General features: G+C 49.3%; 10 protein-coding genes across 10 annotated transcripts; 3 read left to right on the forward strand and 7 right to left on the reverse strand.

Moving 5' to 3' along the window:
• Positions 1–1,187: 1,187 nt before the first annotated feature.
• BU24DRAFT_216397 (general substrate transporter) lies at positions 1,188–3,189 on the reverse strand. Its single transcript, XM_033522003.1, has 6 exons — positions 2,885–3,189; positions 2,802–2,835; positions 2,600–2,752; positions 2,378–2,548; positions 1,665–2,328; positions 1,188–1,607 (listed from the first exon to the last, which is right to left on the reverse strand). Exons 1-6 carry the CDS (start codon positions 3,056–3,058, stop codon positions 1,205–1,207), a joined length of 1,599 nt encoding a protein of 532 aa, XP_033382884.1. The 5' UTR covers positions 3,059–3,189; the 3' UTR covers positions 1,188–1,204.
• A 669-nt stretch (positions 3,190–3,858) lies between these two features.
• BU24DRAFT_216402 (uncharacterized protein) lies at positions 3,859–4,809 on the reverse strand. The gene has a single exon (XM_033522004.1). It carries the CDS (start codon positions 4,717–4,719, stop codon positions 4,072–4,074), a length of 648 nt encoding a protein of 215 aa, XP_033382885.1. The 5' UTR covers positions 4,720–4,809; the 3' UTR covers positions 3,859–4,071.
• A 649-nt stretch (positions 4,810–5,458) lies between these two features.
• BU24DRAFT_441937 (uncharacterized protein) lies at positions 5,459–6,906 on the reverse strand. Its single transcript, XM_033530491.1, has 4 exons — positions 6,896–6,906; positions 6,754–6,829; positions 5,821–6,698; positions 5,459–5,767 (listed from the first exon to the last, which is right to left on the reverse strand). The coding sequence occupies exons 2-4, from the start codon at positions 6,773–6,775 to the stop codon at positions 5,675–5,677; spliced, it is 993 nt and encodes a 330-aa protein (XP_033382886.1). The 5' UTR covers positions 6,776–6,829; positions 6,896–6,906; the 3' UTR covers positions 5,459–5,674.
• A 1,208-nt stretch (positions 6,907–8,114) lies between these two features.
• Positions 8,115–10,332, forward strand: BU24DRAFT_482050 (uncharacterized protein; the record flags this gene model as incomplete). The annotated part of the gene is made up of 4 exons (XM_033533220.1): positions 8,115–8,165; positions 8,216–9,156; positions 9,204–9,873; positions 9,926–10,332. The coding sequence occupies 4 exons, from the start codon at positions 8,115–8,117 to the stop codon at positions 10,322–10,324; spliced, it is 2,061 nt and encodes a 686-aa protein (XP_033382887.1). The 3' UTR covers positions 10,325–10,332.
• Positions 10,333–10,444: 112 nt separating this feature from the next.
• BU24DRAFT_423470 (uncharacterized protein) lies at positions 10,445–11,258 on the reverse strand (the record flags this gene model as incomplete). The annotated part of the gene is made up of 2 exons (XM_033528260.1): positions 11,062–11,258; positions 10,445–11,011 (listed from the first exon to the last, which is right to left on the reverse strand). A coding segment is annotated over exon 2 (323 nt), but the record flags the coding sequence as incomplete, so codon positions are not given.
• Positions 11,259–11,658: 400 nt separating this feature from the next.
• On the reverse strand, positions 11,659–12,371 carry BU24DRAFT_463331 (uncharacterized protein; the record flags this gene model as incomplete). Its single annotated transcript, XM_033532106.1, has 2 exons — positions 11,659–12,008; positions 12,059–12,371. The coding sequence occupies 2 exons, from the start codon at positions 12,369–12,371 to the stop codon at positions 11,659–11,661; spliced, it is 663 nt and encodes a 220-aa protein (XP_033382889.1).
• Positions 12,372–13,382: 1,011 nt separating this feature from the next.
• Positions 13,383–15,049, reverse strand: BU24DRAFT_451561 (uncharacterized protein). The gene is made up of 3 exons (XM_033531119.1): positions 14,499–15,049; positions 14,266–14,446; positions 13,383–14,210 (listed from the first exon to the last, which is right to left on the reverse strand). The coding sequence occupies exons 1-3, from the start codon at positions 14,815–14,817 to the stop codon at positions 13,448–13,450; spliced, it is 1,263 nt and encodes a 420-aa protein (XP_033382890.1). The 5' UTR covers positions 14,818–15,049; the 3' UTR covers positions 13,383–13,447.
• Positions 15,050–16,311: 1,262 nt separating this feature from the next.
• BU24DRAFT_493135 (PQ loop repeat protein-like protein) lies at positions 16,312–17,674 on the forward strand. The gene is made up of 3 exons (XM_033533947.1): positions 16,312–16,686; positions 16,740–17,066; positions 17,124–17,674. The coding sequence occupies exons 1-3, from the start codon at positions 16,409–16,411 to the stop codon at positions 17,431–17,433; spliced, it is 915 nt and encodes a 304-aa protein (XP_033382891.1). The 5' UTR covers positions 16,312–16,408; the 3' UTR covers positions 17,434–17,674.
• Positions 17,675–18,197: 523 nt separating this feature from the next.
• On the forward strand, positions 18,198–20,579 carry BU24DRAFT_392656 (uncharacterized protein; the record flags this gene model as incomplete). The annotated part of the gene is made up of 2 exons (XM_033525168.1): positions 18,198–18,442; positions 18,566–20,579. 2 exons carry the CDS (start codon positions 18,198–18,200, stop codon positions 20,442–20,444), a joined length of 2,124 nt encoding a protein of 707 aa, XP_033382892.1. The 3' UTR covers positions 20,445–20,579.
• On the reverse strand, positions 20,534–21,548 carry BU24DRAFT_451564 (uncharacterized protein; the record flags this gene model as incomplete). The annotated part of the gene is made up of 1 exon (XM_033531120.1): positions 20,534–21,548. The coding sequence occupies exon 1, from the start codon at positions 21,488–21,490 to the stop codon at positions 20,534–20,536; it is 957 nt and encodes a 318-aa protein (XP_033382893.1). The 5' UTR covers positions 21,491–21,548.

Genomic DNA, 21,548 nt, shown 5'->3' on the forward strand with positions numbered 1-21,548 from the left:
GACGTGAAGGGACCGGTCGGGGTCATGTTTCTAGAGCCATTGCTGCACTCTTTCTGGGGATGGAGGAGAATATTGCACGCGAGAGAAGGTTGTGCTCTTCATATAAGACAGTTTTCCATACGGAAGGTTGATCACGGGTTTCGACTTTCGCCTGCTGCTGGGCAGGTGCATCAGCGAAACTTGCAGAGACAGACAGTCCAAAACGGCGCATGACATGTCCGAATGCAACATGCAATTCTTGGAAATCGAAACTTATTCATGATTGCCATGAATCTTTGCCAATCACATGGCCACGAAGTGGTGTCGTTTACATTTCTTCATGATCTTTCGATGTGGCTCAATCATCGAAGGCTTGAACATTTTGGGTTGAAGTCATACTTTTGAATATTTTCATGAAGGGCTGTAAAAAGTGCTTTCCTCATAGTGTGTTGTGATTTTGATTTCAATGATCGTTTTCGAAACTCTCGATCGAATTGGAATCATTTGTTAGGATACCATTTGAGGCTTCGTGACTAAATTTCTGAACATGAGGGCGATTGGCATGTTTCATCGGTATTGTTTTACGACCAGACTTTTCCCCATTGCTTGAGGCATCGACACCATCGATATCTTGAGTCGACTCTGCGAACATAGATCGCTCGTTTTGCGTAATCCAAGGTCGGTTTTGTGGATGGGTTTCTGGGTTGCATCTCTCGAACTTCCCCCTAGCATGAGGGAAGTCTCCCCAGGGAGAATCCGCAGGATGAACGTTCCTCCCCATGCATATTAGCATTTGTGTGTTCGATCAAGCAGCAGTCGCTTTTTCGTGGCGAAGACAAAATTGGCGCGCCATCAATGTTGGGCTCTTCAGAAAAGCATGAACATATTGTGAACAACGGGGGTTTTCTTTTTTGGAGTTTCCCTTATGAGAGATGTGGAGTGTGAAGAAACTTAAAATCCCGGGCAAGATGGGTAAATTATACCCTAGGGGAATAGTCAGTATCGTCAAGGGGAGAGTCACGACATTACCGTCGTTTGCATTTGTGACATTCAATTTCGGAACCGAAAGCTAATTGTTTGAAAAGACAAACAAACGCTGATAGTGACGTCCTAGAAGCCATCCCAAGATATGATAGTCTAATCACAAGTCTCCTCAGAACAATATTCAATCTTGCACACTTCGTCACTTAGACAGCCAAGCAAACCCCCAGCGATGACCAGCTGACTACTTCGCACTCTTTGCACTGACGCTATCCACCTTTCGCACCGCATCCATCTCCCGGATCATCTCAACACTATTCTTCTCTAGCACCTCTTCAACCCCCATCTCGATCCTACCCTGCACCTCCTTACCTTCGAACATGAAACTCAACTCCTCAAGCGTCCTGTTGTGCGTCTCTGGGAACAGGAAGTACACGGTCGAGATCTCAACAATCATCCACACGCAGTAGAAAATGTAGTATTTCCAGCCGATGCTGTCGAGTCCGATGGGGTTGATGTAGGTGTTGAAGAAGTTGGCGAGGCGGACTGTGAGTTGCTCGAATGCGATACCCTTGCTGCGTTGTTGGAAGGGGAAGATTTCGACCATGTAGGTGTAGGTCAAGGCATTCCAGCCTATATTGTAAAAGCTGTTGAAGCGGCGAATTAGCACTGTAGGCTCTGTGGGCAAATGAGGGAGGACTTACATGGAATAAATAAACATGAACACAATGACCACGACAGCCGCAGAGTCGCTTCCAGTAATTTCTCGCCTCGCGCTGGCTATCGTCCAAGCAATGTACACGAACATGACTCCGATCGTGCAGGTGAGGAAACCCTTTCTGCGAGGGAATCGGGGAGCGATCAAAGCGATCGGGAGACCGTGGATGAAGTCCCAGCATGTCTTGCTAAGAATGATCTTCTGTATCAGACGCGCGTCATGAATGCCGACTTGATTCAGGATCTTCTTGAGATAGAACGAGATGAGATTGTTGCCGCTCCACTGCGTGAAGAATCCCGTCACACCAGCGATCAAGAAACGGCGTCGCATGGCCGGGTCGCGCCACGCGTCTGCCCACATGAATCTCTTGGAATTTTCAAGCTCAACGCTGATGGTGGTCTTGATTTGTGCGTACTCGAGGCGTACAAACTCTTCGCCGTCATCACCTTCTCCGTGGTACTTGCGCAGGATTTCGTATGCTTCTTCATGCCGATCCTTGGCGATGAGCCAGCGGGGTGATTCAGGGCAGTAATACATGAAGATGATTTGCAGAGATGAGGGAAATGCCTGGAGAATTGAGGGAATTCGCCATGCCCAAGTGGAGTGAATTGTAAATGTGCCGTATGTCGTCCCCGCAGCGACGATTGAACCTAAGGCAAATTAGGAGGAAAATATATCCCATATGCAAGGCAAGCATACCGACAAACCACGAAGCGTTGAAGACACTCGTAAGTATGGGACGTTCGCGTGCATAGGCTAGCTCGCCAATCAACGAAGACGCGTTGACGATGGCAAATGGGATGCCGAAACCTAGCAACCAACGCGAAGCCATAAACATGTTGTAGTTGACAGATGCGCCCTGTAGGGCCGCTACGACTGTGTAAGAAGACTATATGTATCAGGGAAATCGTAAGTACATACCTCCACAGATCATGACCATAGACGCTGTGATGATCGTCCAGCGACGCCCAATCTTGTCTGATACGAAGGGCACAAAGGGAACGGCAAGCAATGCACCTAGGGAGTACATCGCATTGTACAATCCAAGCCTCGACCCGGTGGGATGATTAAAATCTACTTCATGTGAGGTTCGCGTCCTTAGGATTCGTTTTTCGGTACGTACACTCATCCCAGGCAGGGACAGCCTGGAGACCGTTCTACGGCATATCAACTACTGCTGATGCGTGGTCTTTGATCAGAACGTACCATCATTGACGAATCATAGCCAGAGGTCATCTCAACACCCAATGCACATGGCACAAGCGTAAGATACAGAAGTCGCAGGTTCTGCTTCCTGTACCATTTCTTCGTGTCTGCATTTGCAATGTTCGTTAGACGAGGGTCAGACAGGTGCTCTTCCTTGTGGCCGATAATGGCCATGTTGAATACGATTCTACGTGCACTTTCGAATCCAAAACTGCACCAAAGGTGTAGTCGCAGATTGAAGGCTCTATGAACTTCTTATAACCATGGTCCTCCGCTTCCCCATAATCTGGTCGCCCATCTTCTGGAAGGAACAATTACTATCCAGTGCCGAACCACATGCATGTAGGCCGGCTTGACAGCGCGTGAGCCGACGGACGATAGGCGCAATGGGTAGTATCCTCGCACACAGGATTCTCATATATTGAGCGTGTTCCAATATGATCCCGTCCAACGACACCTTTTCATTTGATTATACGCGTCCGAAAGTGGTGGACAAGTATGCCGAGCCGCGTGCGGAAGAATATGCCCGTGGCGAAACGGGTTTAGCCTGTATGTGTTTGTACTCTGCGGACAACTACTTGTCAGTTTGTAGATCGAAAAGGAAGGCAACATGCATTTTCACTGCACCTCTGTCAGAATCGGTCTTTGCATTCAGGGTTGCTGGGGAAGTGCTTCAAGCAGCGCACATAACATTCACGACTGTGGTGTTCAGAAAACGCCGAGAATTGGGAAATTTGCCTGATTGTGAGTTTCGAGATTGACTATGATTGCTGTTATTATAGCTCAGGGCATAATTTTGTTAGACCACGAGAATTTCCATGGAACCGTGACCCGGGATGTTCACAGGACGAGGGGTCGCCATATGCTGACTCTGAACTACAATGAGGGGGTGTAATGACCGATCCTTCCCTGCACAACCCACAGGGTTGCGACCAGGTATTTGCAACTAATGGTACATGCTCACGGATTCATAATGGGGACATTGTGGAGCCGTACTGGGGTTACGGGGTCAGGATTCTGACGTATCTGATGATCTTCTGTCGAAAAGTAATCGGTCTATTTGCCTCTCGTATATGCTTCGATCTAATCTATGTTCAGCGAAGTGAATGTGATCTCGCAATCAAGGCAAATGCCATTATGTAAATCGAAGAATCCTCCCGTTTTTGACTTTCCATCTCCCCAGACTTCTACCACGCGTTGAGAGCAGCAGCTCCAGCAAGGGCAAAGAGCGCAGATCCCTTAACACCTAATTGGTAGGCGGCCCCAGTCTCCGTAGTTTGCGCAGACGCGACAGTGCTTGATCCAGCGGTAGCGGAGGCCTGGCTGGCGGTAGCAGCAGGGCCAGTGGTAGGAGCAGGGCTGGCGCTTGTTTTAACGCTAGACGATGCAGCACCGGTGGTAGCACTCAGCTTATCCCATCCAGCAGTGACCTGAGCTGTTGCAGTCTGAGCATCAGTTCCAGACAAGACCGCATTTTCGCTCATGGGAGAGTTTGCGCCGGCACCTCCGATGCTCGCGTCGCAAGTCATGGACTTCTCATTCTTCTTGCCCTCGCAAGAGTATGTCATTGTAACCTGCGGCGCCTTCATGGTGCCCACGAAGGTGGCGGACGAGATAACAGTGAGCTCGAGGCCGGGTCCCCAGCCGCATTCGGTGTCGTCGTAGTCGGGTAAGGTGGTAGGGCAGGTAAGCTGGGCAACGACCGTGGGTCCGTCTACCTTGACAATAGAAGCGATGGGCTCATAGCCTTCGTAGCCACCGGGGAAGAAGTAGTCGATTGTTGCGCTTTGTGCGACCGCGACGCTTGCGATAAGGATAGCAACGGATTGACGCATGTTGATTAGGTTGATTGTAGATTATTATAATATGGTATTTCGTATTTGGCTGGTATTATTCAAAAGAGTGTCGTGCTATTAAGCAAATTAAGAACGAATGGCGTAGACGGTCGTAATGACGAGGGAGCTGAAAGAGTGTGGATAAGAGGCTTGAGGGCGTTGAGCGAGGAAGCCCAGATTTAAAGCCATCGCGTGGGCTCGTTCCCCTGGCCACATGGGAAAGTCTCTCTGGCTAACAGGTTTTTGGCGAGGATTCTAGAACGGATCGTTTCTAGTGGACCCTCCTGGATGGCATTTTCATGCGGAACAGCCAATTGAAGCAAGGGGAGTTCCCCCTGAATCATTTCTCGGAACGAAGCGATGAAATACTAACTGCATGTGGTGGACTACAAGCCGGATGTTCAAACAATTCGGAATAACGGTGTATGAACACGAGATAGCGCCCAGGCAGCGAGCGAACTATGATATGATCCTCGGCTCAGGTATCTTTTCCAGTGCTCATTAGTGTGCGGGAGTGCTATCTTAAATGACTTCGTGTATAGGAGTCCGGCCTTCATGGTGTTCTGACCCTTCACTACAACCTCTTCGTGACGCCAAAACGCTGCTGGATTTGTTTCCCCTTAGTAAGATGACGTTGCAACGCCTTCCGCCTTGGCCAATCCTACCTTGTTATCTTTATAAAATTATCGTTGCGCCTTGAAAAGGTATTGCCACATCTTTTTGAACAACTGGGCAGACTAGGAGACATAGATTTCGATTGATGAGTTGCTGTAGACTTGTGTGTCTATATCTAGGCCTCTTGTATATACAAAGGGTAAGCACGTCGAGCTAGCCCCCTGCCAGCTTCATGCATTTTCAATAGCCAGCTAAGAGTTCACAAGCTTTGCTAATGTAAAATTGTAGCCATGGAATGCTAGCAGGCCAGCCCGACCTACCTACTCTCTGAGAAAGGAATCTACAAAGTTCCTCCCGGCCACACGCCGTTCTCCTTGATGAAAGCATCTACATTATCGTTGACATGTAGCCACAGAGAGGTATGGTCAAGATTCTGGGACGAGTTCGTTAGTTCCCATTACAAAGCTGGAGAATTACAGGGCTTACCTTCGTGCGAGGGTCATTATCAACAACCGTAAATGCCTCGATAGCCACCTTGCCTACAGTCGGATTGATTCCCACCTTTTCAGCACACTTGACCGCGATACCCAGGTCTTTGAGGCTGAGGGCTGGCGCAAAAGCCCTGCGGTACCCATTGCTCGAGGGAGCGTCAGGCACAATGCCCGGAACAGGTTGTTCCAAGCCCATGACCCACGAATTCGCGGTACCATCGGTCATACATTCCCAAAGAACCTGTTTGTCAATGCCATACTTGAGGCCCAGAGCCATGCCCTGCGTGGCAGTGACATTGTTGCAGAGGGAAACATAGTTGTGGGCGATTTTGGCAACCTGGCCCATGCCGAGCCCGCCACAGAAGCGTATCTTGTCGCGTTGGCCAACCAAGGACAAGATGTTCCAGACTCGATTACCCACGACATCTGCCTCAGTAGGTTTGGCGTGGCCAACCATGAACGTAAGGGTTCCGTCATTGGCTCCCCATACTCCTCCAGAAACAGTGGCATCGACGAAGTTGCCCAAGCCTGCATTCATGATCTGATTTCCGACATCTCGGGTAAGCTCAATTTCAATGGTGCTGCAATCGATGATCAACCTGTCGGCATTCACAGGTGCTTTAAGGACACAATTGTCCCCTTCCAAGTATACCTGCTTGACATGCTGCCCAGCAGGCAAGCTGGAGAGTACGGTACCACATTTGCCAACGAGGTCGGCAGGCGAAGTAGCTACTTCAACCTTGCCATAGTCGCCAGCCTCCTTCAAAAAGCGCTGAATGGCTGTATCCAATACGTCGTAGACATGGAGGGTGACACCGGAGTCAAGCTTGCGACGCAAGTTGATCGCCATACCAAAGCCGATGACACCGAGGCCTATAGCTTTCATTAGCATTGCACAGGAATTGACGACGATCAAAGCCTATCGCACCGATAACTCCAACGTCGGACATGTTTCTTATTGTTTTAGTTGACGGGTTGATTGATTTGGTTGCAGTTTTTGGATCCTAGCTCAGGTTATTATTTCGGACAAAAAGAGTAGCAGTTAGACCCGGGCGTTTGCATTTACGTACTTATAGAAAAGCAATACGTGTGATGAAATATTGAAGAACTGCAAGCAGAGGCTTTCTATTTATTATGCGTAACGAGGGGTATGTGGATCCCAATGCTTAACCCCGCATTTAGCATGCTCTGCCCTCCACGGATTAAGCTTGATCGAGTAACTCTTTACAGCGTAAAAGATAGGAATACTTAACTTGAATTAGTATTAATGTCCTGTTAGTGAAGCCAGTAACATTTGCCCTCCTAGCTATGACTGCTGATCACCGGTTTCCTAGAAAGAATTAAAGCAGATAAAGGAATCTATTAGATGCCTGTCAAGATAGATTGGGGAGTGTACGCTGTAGCAACGGCTTCTCATAATTCTCATTCAAAGTCATTCGATCATTACAACGGTATCGCTCTTCGAAGTCTAGATAATATTCAATGTTTATTGTGCCGGTGTAGGCCAGTGCAAATCGTGCAGCTGAATGCACTGGAGAGACTGAGTCTCGGCTGGTGTTTACCTGAGAATGTATAACCTGATAAAGGTTCCGCGAGCAACAAGAACAACAACGACAGCACTTACAGAATTTACTTGTCGTGTTGACATTAAGATTCATCTATACATGGAGGTCTTCCCCACTTTCAAGGTTTTCCAAGCGGTCGTTACCCCATCGCGTACAGTCAGATTACGCCCTGCATAATGCGAAACGTACCTAAAAATATGCTGCACAGGCTTCTTTCTACACAGTACACGCGTTTTTGTGCCCCCAACCCAAACAACAATAATCGTTAGGTTTCATCACTACCCAGCAGTCTGTTTAGACCTAGTTCGATGAGCGAACTTTCTTCTTATTTAGTGTTTTGCTTCTAATTCCAGCAAAATGTTTCGGTTATCACGGTATCCTTTGCTTTGAAATGCACATGGTTGCTGCAGAAGTCGGTCCTACGGTGCCGAATTGATGGGAAGGGTACAACTTTTGAATCTCAGTTCGGAGTTTCCTCACTATTTCTAGAGGTGAGATTTATTTATGTGTTTGTCGCCAAATAGTGTTCAGAATCCACAGATACGACTTTGAAATATGAATCAACTACTTGCACATTAACTTGTCGGGCGTTCACGAACCGCTGTTCTCTCCTCTTGAAGCTGACATAGGACCTTGACTGGGCCTAATTCCACGAATTGTAATATCGCATACAACCTGTGTCCTACCAAATTCCCCTAACACCATCAAAGTTACTGCTCCTATCATGGCGACCGTTAGTGGTGCTGATTATGATGTTCATCTGGGGTTTTGGACGGTAAGCAATACCGATATGAAGAGAGACCAGCGACAACTGACAAACGACAGAACTGGTCGCATAACAGAGCTAATGGGGCGACGATTACACTCAAACGTAAAGATGGAGATCTTCTGATAAGTTTCATCGCTATATTCGTTGCGCTATCCGGAAAGAGCTTTTGGAGGATATGTTGTTTTATCACTCATCGTTGTCTCTCAACCATTACACCCCAAGACGGTCTCTACCACCAACGGCAAGCGATATTAAGAAATGCAGACACACCCGAAGATGGGGCATGGCGAATTATACAAGCTTTACTTGCTTGGAGGAAAAACGCCCGACGCCCGATACTCAGGCTTCTACCGCTGGCTTTGCTCGCTTGGACAACCTTCTCGCTCTTGCTAGTGGGAGGTATCTTCTCTTCCCGTCTGACTTCTGATAATGGCAGTGAGGTTTTACTCACTGGCAAACACTGTGGCCCAACATCCGATCTGTCCAAAGTCACTGGGGATGATGTGAAACTATACAGAAACCCGCAGATAGTCCAGCGTTCGACTGCACATTCCAACTACGCCTTGCAGTGCCACGCCAATACCACGGGAGAAGAGGACTGCCGACTTTACGTCAAACCTTGGATACAGTCGACTGTAGACCGCAATGCGAGCTGCCCGTTCGCTGAGAGCATCTGCAAGAGCCAGACCGGAAACATCAGATTAGACAGCGGCTTCATCGACAGCCATCACGACTTGGGCATCAATCGTCCACAGGATGAACGCTTCCAAATGCGCTTCGTCACTCAATGCGCCCCCATCAAGAGTGAAGGGCACAAAACGATTCTGGAACGTCCCAACGATGTCCCAGTAGCCCAATATTGGTATGGAAACATCAGTTATTTGATGAGTAAGGAGAACTATACTGGGTTTACTTTCGAAGTTTTGAACAACTATACTCATTTGGATCTCCCCTCCTACGCTGTTGCTGTGAGTGCGCGTCCTGAATACGGCCTAGGGTAAGTTACTCCGTTACGATTCACGCACGACTATTGACAAACATCAGAACTGTCCTCGGTCTCCAAGGTGGCAAAAGCTACAGAGGTATTTACAGCTTTGAACCCATACCTGAGCTTATCAGGAATGATGCAGACGTCGCGCTGTTGTTTCTCACAGCCCAAGGAATTGGGTTCTCCACACGGGTGACGGACCCGTGGTTTTCTGCATCGGAGGAGTGGTTGGTCAGTAGGACCAACAATAACGTTGGCGCTGCAAGTAAAAAGGCTCTTTATCTTACAGACGAACCCGCCAGTACACTCGGATGCGCCCAGCAGGTTCAATTTTGTAATCCCAATCGACCTGAAAATGAACGATGTGAGACACTCGAGGGAATGTCGCGCGAGCGTGAGCACTCGAAAGATCTTTGGAATGAAAAGCAGCTTGAGGCTATTGCCTGGGCAGAATCTGTCTGCCCACAGGAGTTTGTGCACACTGACAACCTCGTTGCCTCCATTGGTACATCGGTGTTATTGGCACGTACCGGCCTTGGAGGCGGAATTGCGGGCCCCATACCGGATAATCAGTGGCAACTTGAGATTGAGCATCTCATTGCGTCTTCGTTGGCCAGCTTACAAGGCACTTTTGTCGAATCAGCCAACGGGCCCAGGACTGAAGAGCTGAAACGCTTTCAAGTGTTGCCGGAAACAGCTATCGCAAAGTCGATGTGCAAAAACCAGGTCAGCATTCGCAGCGGGACTTTCTACAGTACAAGCAAGCTAATTAATTCAGAAAATTCGCTCTTCGCTATACTCTTCCTTCTCGGCCCTCCCTCTAATCATATTGCTCATCATCGGTACAAGCCTCATCGTCGTTGACATAGGCCTGGAGCCCGCGTTGAACGCGTGGCAAGAGTTCCGCGCAAAGAGCCTTACGCACCAGAGTGTTTCTCGATCCACGCACTCGCGTTTGGAGTGGCGCGCCATGAGTTTTTTGCAACTTCAGCGCATGGCACACCAAGGCATTGGTAGCGGTACTTGGTTCAAGACTACAAGTGAGAATCCGGTTACTCTACCGTACCAGGAACTGGGTATGCTGGATATCAGGGATCAGAAGATTCCGCGCCTGAGAACGATGACGGAAGAGCTATGCCGTTGGTATGAGGATGGCGATGACTCGAGTTCCAAGTAAGGAATAAGGAATTTCGAACCCAGAAAATGCAAGTGGAAAAGAAGCTTTTAGGGAGACGAGATAGTGATAGTTTTGATTGTAATATACTTGTACGATTTATTGAATCCATAGTGAACGAACCCCGACATGCGTTTATATTTCGTTTCAAAGTCGGGATGATTAGTATCGCTTTCTTCCTGCGAACTCTATTGGACTTTTAACTTCCTATCGTGAATCCCAACCACTATGATACCGAAGGCTAGTATGCCCCAATAACCTTTTGGAATCTCTCTCGAAGGTAACCGAGTCCGCTACCCTGTTCCTCTAACTAGTCAATTTTCAATAGCTTTTCGATGGCTGACATGACCCAACTCTGACAGTTCCAACCCATTTGGCTGCTTACGGGCACTTCTGCCAGGATGGAAGGCACCTCATCCCAAACATCAGCCTCGATGCGTCCAACATGAATAATCTGCTTTTCGATATCGCAGTTCGCCATGTCCACATAGCTGGTATTAAAGTTGAACTCTTGACCGGTAATACCCAGTGCTTCGAAGATGCGCTCCTCCCCGTAGTCACCCTTGGTGTAGAGGCACCAATGAGGTACGGCATGAATGCTTGCATCCAGATAGATGATAACGGATAGCTCGGCCATTATGCTTGGGACTATGCGTTTCCAATTGCGATGGGTAGGATGGAAGGCGCGTACTAATTGCGTTACGGTTTTGGCTATTTTCAAAATTTGGAGGGAACCTTACTGGTTTGTCTGAAGCCCGTGTTGGATATACTGATAGCGACAAGTGGTTGTGATGATTTTTGATGAATTGTAGTGAATATAATAGATTGTAATAGTTTTAAACAGTTATCGTAGTTTTCATGAGTTATAGTATCATTGATAGATTACTACAAACTGGATAAGTAATTATAATTCCAATGAGTAGTAGTGGATGTAACGAATTGTCATGTATTTATTACCTACTCTGTACCTCGAAAGCACCTTTGTAGTGGGGAATTATCATGTTGGTCGTTAAACCAGTCGCACTGTGAATAGGCAGCAACGCAGGGGGGAAACGGCTATGTCTTCTCAACAGCCGATTCGCACACTTCATATCGATAGGATCTAAAATTAAACTTGGTCCCGTGGCAGAAGCCCTGTGATAGCACCAGTGTACTGTCGTTGCTGTGCCGCATCGCTTAGAAACGTGTTGGCCGGCACCTCGAATTGCAGTAGCACGATTTGAACGCTTGTGTAAGATTATGAATCCGTAAAAATTCCCTTAGACTTGCAATAGTGACAAAATAGATAATAAAGTGCAATTAGAGATTACAATCGCCCTTCAAAGAAAAACATCCTTCTACATCACCAAAACCGCCACTCCCAAAACCACCACTATCCCCATCGGAATATTAAGATCAACCGCTGCCCCTAGGAAGCTAGACGGAGAAACCGTAAAGTTGCCTGTACCCGTGGGTTGGATGTGATGAGTAGCGGACGAGGTTGGACCAATGGGCTTGGGCGGCTGCGGCGTGGATGGGGGTCTGCAAACCGTGTAAACAGTGTTGGTGATCGTGACCAAGTTGCAGACATCTGTTCGTCCAGATTGGTGAGGGAGTCCCGTTTGGGAGACAGGTTTGGGGGGTACTACCGACGTAATGGGATCGGCCGCGATGCTGCTCCGACCGGAGGCTGTGGTAGATGATGCTGCTGAGCTGTATTAGTACGCATCAACTCAAAGTATGGGGGGAATGACTCACGTTGAACGGTAGACCGCTGGGGAAGCTTCGATGTTATGATGGTGACTGGAACACCTTCGGCAGCGCAAGTTTGCTCAATAGTATCGATGACCTGTTTTTCTTTGGCAGGATCATTGCAATTCAACTGTATACATGGAATAAGGGTGGAGGCTAGTTGGTCCATCTGTTTGCAGCAACCTTGGAAGTCGTCTACACTGCATTTAAGTTGTGCCACACCTTTTGCGAAACACTGGAACGCGCAGCTGGGGAGATCGAAAACTTCGCGACAAGAGGCTGTTGCCACGAGGATGAGAACAGCTAAAATGTACCTCATGCTGAAGGTATTGGCCGCGGTTAATAGCATCAAGGAAAGCCGGCGGTTAGAAAGTGAGGTTCCAATTATGGACTGTTGATCGGTAGTGAAAGGTAGGAATCTAGGTTTGGCAAAGCATATAGATAATTTTATACGCCGTTTAGTATGCAGTCATAATATATACGTGCACTCAATTTAACCTTTGTTTGCAGTCCTTAATCTAAGAAAGGTGATGACCGTGCCAAAATGTTGTACCACGTAACGACGACTCACATATTGCACAGACTCCCATGAGCCCAGTCACCGAGCCGCTGTTACTAACACCTTATAACCCAAGCAATGGTTCAAAAATCGATAGTTAGCTCTAAAAGAAGGCGCTTACACACAGTTTTTTAGCATTAGCTGGGTCAGTAGGATTCCATAGAAAAACGTTGTAGTGTCTTTGACTGAGAAATTGGGGCTAAGATAGGAAAATGGTTTGATTGATTTAGGAAAATTCTGAAGTACATGGTAAGTAATCAGTTCCACGGAAAGTCTAGATATATTGACAACACATTTTGATGTGTTACGCGCACTGTCCCAATGGGGGGTCAGAGATCCAAGTTGTGGCTAGTTTAGAAGACGAATTTGCAATGATTTATAGCCATTATTAGCCCAGTCACATTGAATGCAGACACGTTATTGCTCCAGTGAGAATCAACAGTATGCCATTAGTCACAGAGAAAGTTGGGAGCCTGGGGCAATTCTTTTAGAGGCCAGGAATTCGCCGGCAACAACACACCTGATCTTGGGTAACCCTCAAATCTCTGATTCGGAACCAACGGGCTTGCCGTTATAAACCCAATAATCGGATACCATGGCATCTAGAAATCGATTAGTTACTACCTCACGGGAAGTTAAGACTCGTCCAGAAATCATCACTGAATGTAAAGCACATGGCTTCGACCGATATTGAAGAGTTATAGAGTAGATGACGAAACCATGTGCAGCTTAGTGACGGCCTTGCATAAGATCTCGATATGGCTCTATAATGGTATGCACACTAATGGTATTGATTGTAGAATATTTCAACTCGAAATTACAATCACGTGGGGATGTTATCCAGCGTAGGTCGCACTCGGTTTAACCAAGCCAGTCTCTTCGTCAACGTTTTGGCTATCGTATTCGCTTGGACCTGATGTCCCGGTCTCTCTGCTGTACTTCGAAAATCCCGTGGTCAAATCAATGCCATCGGTCCAACGGCTTGAATCTTTGGTTTTCGTTCTCGCAACCGGGTGGATTTCGCTTCTGTTACCGAAGGTATCGCCGCTAGGTCTAACTTTCCCTTGGAGCTCGAGGTCATCCCGCACTTCACTTCGTACACTATATTCTTCCGTCTTCTTAATCTCATTCCCTCTTGGTATCCACATTGTCAAAGATTGGAGCAGACTGCGTCGACGCGAGGGTGGGTTCTCCACTTCGGAAGATATGATTGCTGAGTTTGGTCGACTTCCGCTTGAATCAGTCGCTGTGCCAAACTCGTAATAGAAATCCGCGTCGTAGGCCGACTTCAACGCCACCTTCCTGATCAGATTCGCCATGATCATTTCGATGTTCAGCTTTACGAGGTACGCTAACGGGTGGAAGCTAGCATACAACAACCCGTTGGGTATGCTCATGGCTGCGATAATCATGACGTCCATAAGGAGGGAAATAACGATCAGCTTTTCGTTCATCCGTACCAGCTTATTGTACTTCTGTAGTCCATTCCGAACCAGATTTGCCCTGACAACACGAATAAAGTAGAAGTTCAATGCGGCATCGATAATAAGGTATAGGACTTTTTCGATCCGGTCCCAAACGTTGTTGATACGCTCGTAACTGTTGCTTGTCAGCTGAAAACGACGGACGAGTATTTGAGAATATGGCTAAGTACCGTCTTGAAATTTGCAGGCGAGCCGGTACCCATATGCAGAATACGCTGATAATGATGCACGATACAATCAATGCTACGCTGTACATGATGATGAACCCCTTTCTGCGGTTCGGTAAGATGACTCGAATCCGATTGATGATGATTTGTAGCAGGAGCTGTACTTGGAAAGCCCAAAGAACAACTTGAACCCACATTAGCTTGCAGTATGGTCTTATTAGAAAGATTGGGCTCACGGAGAAAGAAGTAGAAATAAAAGCTTGGTCGGATGATTTTGAAGAGATGCAGTATGCAAAGGATAGAGATGGCCGTTGATGCAATATTCTCGAGCCATATCATCCAGATGTATGCACTCCGCCAGGGCTTTCGGATTCTTCTGGTCTGTAACACGCCGATATAAGCGGCACTGAGGGTGAAGATGGTCGATACCGCAAATATCGTGCACCCGATAATGACGGTTCGAGTTCTGATTCTCTCGACAACATAGTCGTGCGGTATGAAAGGTCCGAAGGGTTTAAAATTTGGGTCATTATCAAATTCATCGCTTAACCCCATGGTGAAAGGTATTGGCGATAGTCGTAGCGGTCATGGGGCTGACGGCGGCTCTTAATTCAGCTACATGAGACCCCGTATCATCTCCTTCTTCACCAGCCGTATGGCGGTTGATCAAAACTCTTGAACTGAGAAGTGTGATCCTGTATTCGAATTATCGTACGCGCATACCAGGGAGGTAGTCAGGTCGATTATTTCTGGACGATTGAGTGGTCTCTGGGTCATATCTATTCAGGTGGCAATCAGTGTGCCGCTGGAAATGGCATGTCTCTGACTTAAGTGTTTCCAGGATGAGTTGCGGAGCTGTCCCCGGCCCCGCATATTGGGTGAATGACGCCCCGCTCTCGTCCCGCACAGAACCTAGTGCTGATCTACCCTCAATTAGTTCTACTTCTATACGTGTACGATCCAAGTCTGCTTCGATATTGTGATGAAGCACGGCATGTGGAAAGAGCTTGCAGAAGTGAATTCCAAGGCTACGCTATCGAAATGGTGTATCGAGACATCATTCAGATGAGATTGTTTTAGTTGCATGCAGTGGAGATTTCTTACTACGCAGTGTTTCTACGAGGTACGAGTATTCTATGCGTCGCCTCAAGGTGTTAAAGGAAAATATGAATTCACTACGTCATCAGATCTAAGTGATCGCGATATCGGTAGCGCCCACTTTTCGTTCCCCAACCTCCAAGCGGCAATCTCTACATCCTGAACCCAAGCCCGGCAAATGATCCTACTATCTAGCATATCTATAGGTACCTCGCCCTCATACTCTGTACGCTGCTACGTCCATCCTGTGCCGTGCGATTGTCGCCTCGTGATGAAAGTATATGCGTCACAATTATTGCACTCGTATCTCAACGAGGGCTTACAAACAAGTACCATGGATGAAACAAAAGTAGACAAGCCCGCAGGCAAAATGCCAAACGTGCGTTTCGGAAATAAGCCAGGCAATGCCCATCAAAGTTTGCGCTTTTGCTTTCTACTGAGACTGCTTGTGAGAATATGACGTTTACTTTCCTTAGCGCATGTGCTCCATGCTTTTGTGAGTCGTATGTCTTCCTGGTCTTACAGGGCTGAAACATCCAGAGGGCTACAGCTGGTCCTTATGTCAGTAATCTGCAAGCTGCACTCACAAGCTCATGACCCAAGGAGAAATTAAATAATCATTAAATCATTCACCTTAAGTTAATTGATAGGGCAAGAAGCCGTGGTCTGGCATATTTCATGGAATAATACGAAATTCGACCAGTAAGCCGTTGACAAAATAGTCTCGATGTATCGTGAGTCGCACAGAGAGATGATTCATTGCCCACCCGTTGCGTTCTTGAAAGACCATGACTCGGAATCATCCTTCAGATTGCAACATCGATGTCAAAACCGGCAATTGTTTCCACCGCGCCCCTCCGCGAGCGGGGGAAGAAAGGTCTAGCCCGAGGTGTTCTAGGCGCTGGCGGAACGTCCCATTTTCATATCTCGTTTTCCTTCACGCGCACTGAAGTGACCTATACCAGGCGCGCATCAAATGCGCGTTGGCTACATATTCGGCGCTCGCACCTTCGGAAGTCATTGATAAAATCGCCCTGCTATTCCTACCATGGCGCCGCAGAGCTCAATCCCACCGGCCGCTAACGTGCTCGGCACGATAGGAACGATATGTTGGTGCGTCCAACTGTTTCCCCAGATTTGGCGCAACTACAGGACGAAATCGACTGAGGGTTTGCCGGCGGTAATGATGTTTCTTTGGACTATCTCGGCTGTCCCGTTCGGTGTATACGCAATTGTCCAAAAGTTCAACATCCCATTGATCATACAGCCGCAATGCTTCTGCGTGCTTTGCGGTGTCAGCTGGGGTCAATGCATGTATTACGGACGGTATGTTCTAAATTGGAATCTGTGTACAGCCTACAAATATTTATGATAAACAGGAAATGGAGAGCTTTGACGACTATTGTAGTCCTCACGGCGTTTCTAGCTGCATGTGCAGGGGTGCAGGCAGGGCTGGTCTTTGCAGTTCGACCAGCTTATGCAAGAGGACTATCATGGCCGGTTACTACAGTTGGAGTAGTCGCATTCGTCTTACTTATTTCCGCCTATCTCCCAATACCATTCGAATTGCTCAAGCGCAGAGGCAGAGTTGTTGGTATCGACTTCATCTTTCTCACCATTGATTGGTGCGGGGCCTTCTTCTCCCTCATGTCATTGGTTGCACAGAACGACTTTGATGCCTTGTTTGGGACGATGTATGCTTTGTGGTATGTTCAGTAACATTCGGTCGACATGAATCATTTCTTATGTTGACCTCTTCACAGTTGCGTAATTGAGATGAGTATGGTAACCTCGCACCTGATCTGGAGATTAAGGACTCGTGGAATAAGACGGCGCGCTCGAGAAAACGGCTTGACATTTGATGAGCATGATGAAGGGAAAGAGTGGCAAGCAAAGGGACTTGACATTGGCGAAATACTCCGTCGATGGCTTGCGTCACGTAAACGTACGACTTCGAACGATCGTGAAGAAGACCAAGACCCGTTAGCGGAGCCACGTCATGAGGAAACCGATCGAAGTGATAATAGTTTCAAGAGCACGGTGAAGAGCACGGTGGAAACAAGCTCGTCATAAGGAATTCAACGTTGTGCTAGGGTCATTTTCACGATGACATTCCAACAGTCTCGGCTCTTAAATTGACCACTTCAGCCAATGCCCTATTTTCGCCCGATCATAATACACATGTGTCAATCAAGTACATCCACGTCGGAATTGTTTGTAACCGGCATTACTACATAGATGGTTGAGATGGCGTTGCATCCCGGGAATTTTGATCGATTACACCTCGTACATGCAACCATTTTGATATGAGGATATATGATCTTGCAATCGGTACCTAATTACAAGTACCCATTTCTTCACGCAACTTCTTCACTTCAGAAGGGCCTTGCAGGCTTATATATACTAATTCAATCAGCATCTTTGGCTCTAGACTTCAAGTGTATTCCTTAATGCCGTTGATAGCACAATACTACAGAGAAACGTCCTGAAAGAGGTTCTTCGAACGTATTGAATTGATGCCACAATGTTTACTGCGACTTTAAATGCATGGGCTTTGACGACTCTACCAACGCCGCTTAAAGTGTGGTTTACTTCAGAAAATAGATCTAGGCATCGATATAAAACAGGAAGATGGATCATTGTTGTTTGTGACGAGATCTGGATAAAGATATCGAGAATTCATCGATATGCACGTGAGCGCTCCCAGGAACCAATTATGTATCGGCTAAATTCGGTTCGCCAATGGCGGGGAAGGGAATGCAGGGATTAATCTGCCCTTCATGTAGCCGACTTTCTCGGCCTCTCCGCATCCCAGCTGTAGCTCGCCCCTCGACAAAATGGACAATGACGACAGACCACGCCGTAAACGGGCCCGACAGGCATGCACAGTCTGCAATGCGAGACGCGTGAAATGCAACGTTATCGAGCGACAGCCATGCGACAATTGTATTGCTGCGAACGTTCGTTGCGAGACGCGCGAGTCTCGCCGCGGAAAGCATATTCGTCGATCGCGAGCGTCTGAGACCGCTGAACACGAACATCGACATAGATTGTTATCAGCGTCATCCGATCCGCGCGATGAGTAAGTCCCTTGTACTGTTTGGTTTATGTAGACAAGAGGCGTCATTATCAAGCGTACAGAGCACATTCTGATGTTGAGTGCTACATCGGTCATGCCTTGAACCACACTAATATCTCTCTTCAGCACTCTATCACCAACCTCACTTCGAAGGGATGACGACGAGGTGGCGGCCTCGCATGTCTTAGCTTCGTTATCGACCAATTTCAATGGACACAAGCCGCCCCCTCCTTCATCAGAGCAGGAATCGGCGCCTTCCATCACAGCGAACAATGAACAAGAGGACGACGGCGCAGTCTACTTGGGCGAGTCGAGTTCGCTCAGATATGTGCCCGCCGAAGCCACTCCTGCACAACCATCATCAAAGCGACCGAGGCTACGTCATTCTATCCCCAATGCCGCAAAGGCACAAGCGTTGATGCCGCAGTGGGAGGCCGATCGCCGAAGAGCTCGCATCAAAGCCCTACGTGATGAAGGGGCCTTCTCATTCCCACCAGCATCGGTCCAGGAAGACCTACTCAAATCCTACTTCTGCTGGTTCCATCCTCACTTCGCGATCGTCGACGAGGATGAGATCTGGAGAGGATTCGCCAGCGGATCGTTGTCTCCTCTGCTACTGCAAGCTATGCTGTTCATTGGAGTCATACACTGCGAGCCGAGAACAGTGGAACAACTTGGCTGGGGAAATCGCCACCGAGCGAAGTACATCTTCTACAGCAAAGCCAAAGACATCTACGACGCGGATTTCGAGACGAGGAAATTGACCATTATCCAAAGCCTATTCCTGCTCAGCTTCTGGAGAGCGCGTGCCCTGGAAGAAAAGGACGTTCGATTCTGGCTAGGCGCCGTCATCAATCTCGCCCACACCAAAGCCCTTCATCGGTCATCAGGCACATTCGACGCCTCAGTCGTTGGACTACGACGACGCATCTGGTGGTCCATCTACATCCGCGAACGACAAGCCGCCGCCGCCCTCGGCCTACCGAGCCGCATCCGCGAAGACGACTGCGACGTCGGGTTCCTCTCCCACCACGACTTCCAAACCGCATTCGGGCCCTCCGTCCCCGCCGCCTCGCGCGAGCGCCACGCAACCTACGCCATCGAAATGATGCAACTCGCGCGGACGCTCGGCCAAATCGTCGACGCAGGGTACCTCCCGAACCGGCACCTCAGCACCAGCGACCGCACCAACATCCGCGACTGGCTCTACAACTGGAAACAGCACCTCCCACCCAGCATCCAAATCACCGACGGGGTCCCCACGAACAACCAAGCCTCGATGCTCCACCTCGCCTACAACAACCTCCTCATCCTCCTCCACCGCTCCGCCTTCATATCCCAGCCCTCCGAGTTCCCTGACGCAGACGGCTCCATCGCCCTGCAAGCCGCAGCCCGCAACTCCCGCATCATCGAAGACATGCTCGCGGACGGCACGATGGGACACGCACAGGTGCACGTCATTACGAACCTGTTCAACACGCTCTGCATCCACGTCGCGCACCTCCGCCAGTCCAACGGCATCAACCGCACCATCGCGGAGCACCGCGCGAAGCTGTGTCTGCTGGGGCTCCAGGAGATGCAGAAGACGTGGGAATTGACGAATTGGATTCTGCAGTTGTTCTTTCAGTACCTCGATCGCTCGACGGCGAAGAGGTTGGCGGTGGAGGCGGACGACGGGGCGAGCGTCGGTGGTGGGGGGAATGCTGCGGTGTCGGTGTCTGAGCCCCCGGGCCTGGCTGCTGGGCCTGGGACGCCGGGAGACGTGGAAGCGGGGCTGCAGCGTGATGGGAAGGAGGAGGTTGGTGGGAATGGCGAGTTGGATGCGGTTATGACGCCGTGGTCGTGGACGACGGATGAAGCGAACCAGTATCTGTTCTCGCAGATCGAGAATGAGTTCTCGTTTGGCGCAGGCGGGATGCTGGAGTGGAATACGGCGGAGATGCTCGCGGACGATGGGAATCTTTTGGATGAGTTTGGTCGTGGTGGGTTGCCGACGTCGAATTGATCGGGCATGGCATCACATCACAACAAGTCAAACCAAACCTCATCCCATCGAAAATCCCAGTATGGATTAAAGTTCATTCATATCTACATCTACCCCCAAACCACCCCCCTCATCCCCACCCCCCCAAAAGAATCCCAAACCTCCACCTCCCACCTCCCATCCCCCTCCTCCCCTCCCTTCCCCTTTCCCCCATCCTTCAAAAGCACCCTATACCTCTCCCCCACATAAATCGGCCTGACAGCCCTATACTCGACCCCCCTCGGCATCCTCCCCCCTCCAACCTCATCCCCCCAAAAATTAAGCATATTAATCAAATTCAACGGGCCATGCACGACCGCCCTCCGATGCCCCTCAACGCCCCGACACCACTCGTCCGAGTAGTGTATCTTGTGCCCGTTGAACGTAAGGGCGGAGAAGCGGAACAGCGATACCTCGCTTTGCGTGAAATCCCTCGCCCATCCGCCGGTCGGGGGGGATGGTAGCGGGACTTCCTCCGGGCGAGGGGGGACGGGGACACTGCTGCTGGGATCGATTTCACGCCGGAAGACCCAGTTTCGGCGGTCGGTGAGGGCGACGGCGTCGGGGGAGTCGGAGGGGGAGTAGGTTTTCTCGACGCCGACGAGGAGCATTTCGTCGCCGGTTTTCAGGCGCTTGGGTTCCGCGGATATGAGTCGGGTCGTCTCGCGGACGGTTTGGCCGACGAGGAGGGGCGTCGAGGGGGACCAAGTTAGGTGGCCGCCGGCCCACATGCGGCGGGTGAAGGGTGCGAGGGGGTTGACGACTGTGTCGGTGCCGTCGAGGCCGAGGGAGGAGGTCGGGACCGCGGGCGTGAAGTAGACGAGGTGGTGGCCTGGGGGGATGGGCGTGCCGTTTTTTGGAGGATCAGGGGAGGAGGAAGGACGGTTGAGGGTCAGGGAGAGGAGGTGGAGTTGGTTGGCGTCGAGGAGTTGCGTGCGGGTTGAGATTGGCTTGGAGGTGCTGCCGAAGCGGGTGAGGAGCTCGGTGCAGGCTTCTGCGGCGGTGGAGAGGCGCCGGGTGGCTGCCATTGTGGAGTTTCCTCTCTTTCTTCCTTTTGGTTCCTTTTTGGGGGTCAATTGGAGAAGG

The sequence above is a fragment of the Aaosphaeria arxii genome, assembly GCF_010015735.1.
Source record: "Aaosphaeria arxii CBS 175.79 unplaced genomic scaffold BU24scaffold_5, whole genome shotgun sequence".
NCBI lineage: Eukaryota > Fungi > Ascomycota > Dothideomycetes > Pleosporales > Aaosphaeria > Aaosphaeria arxii.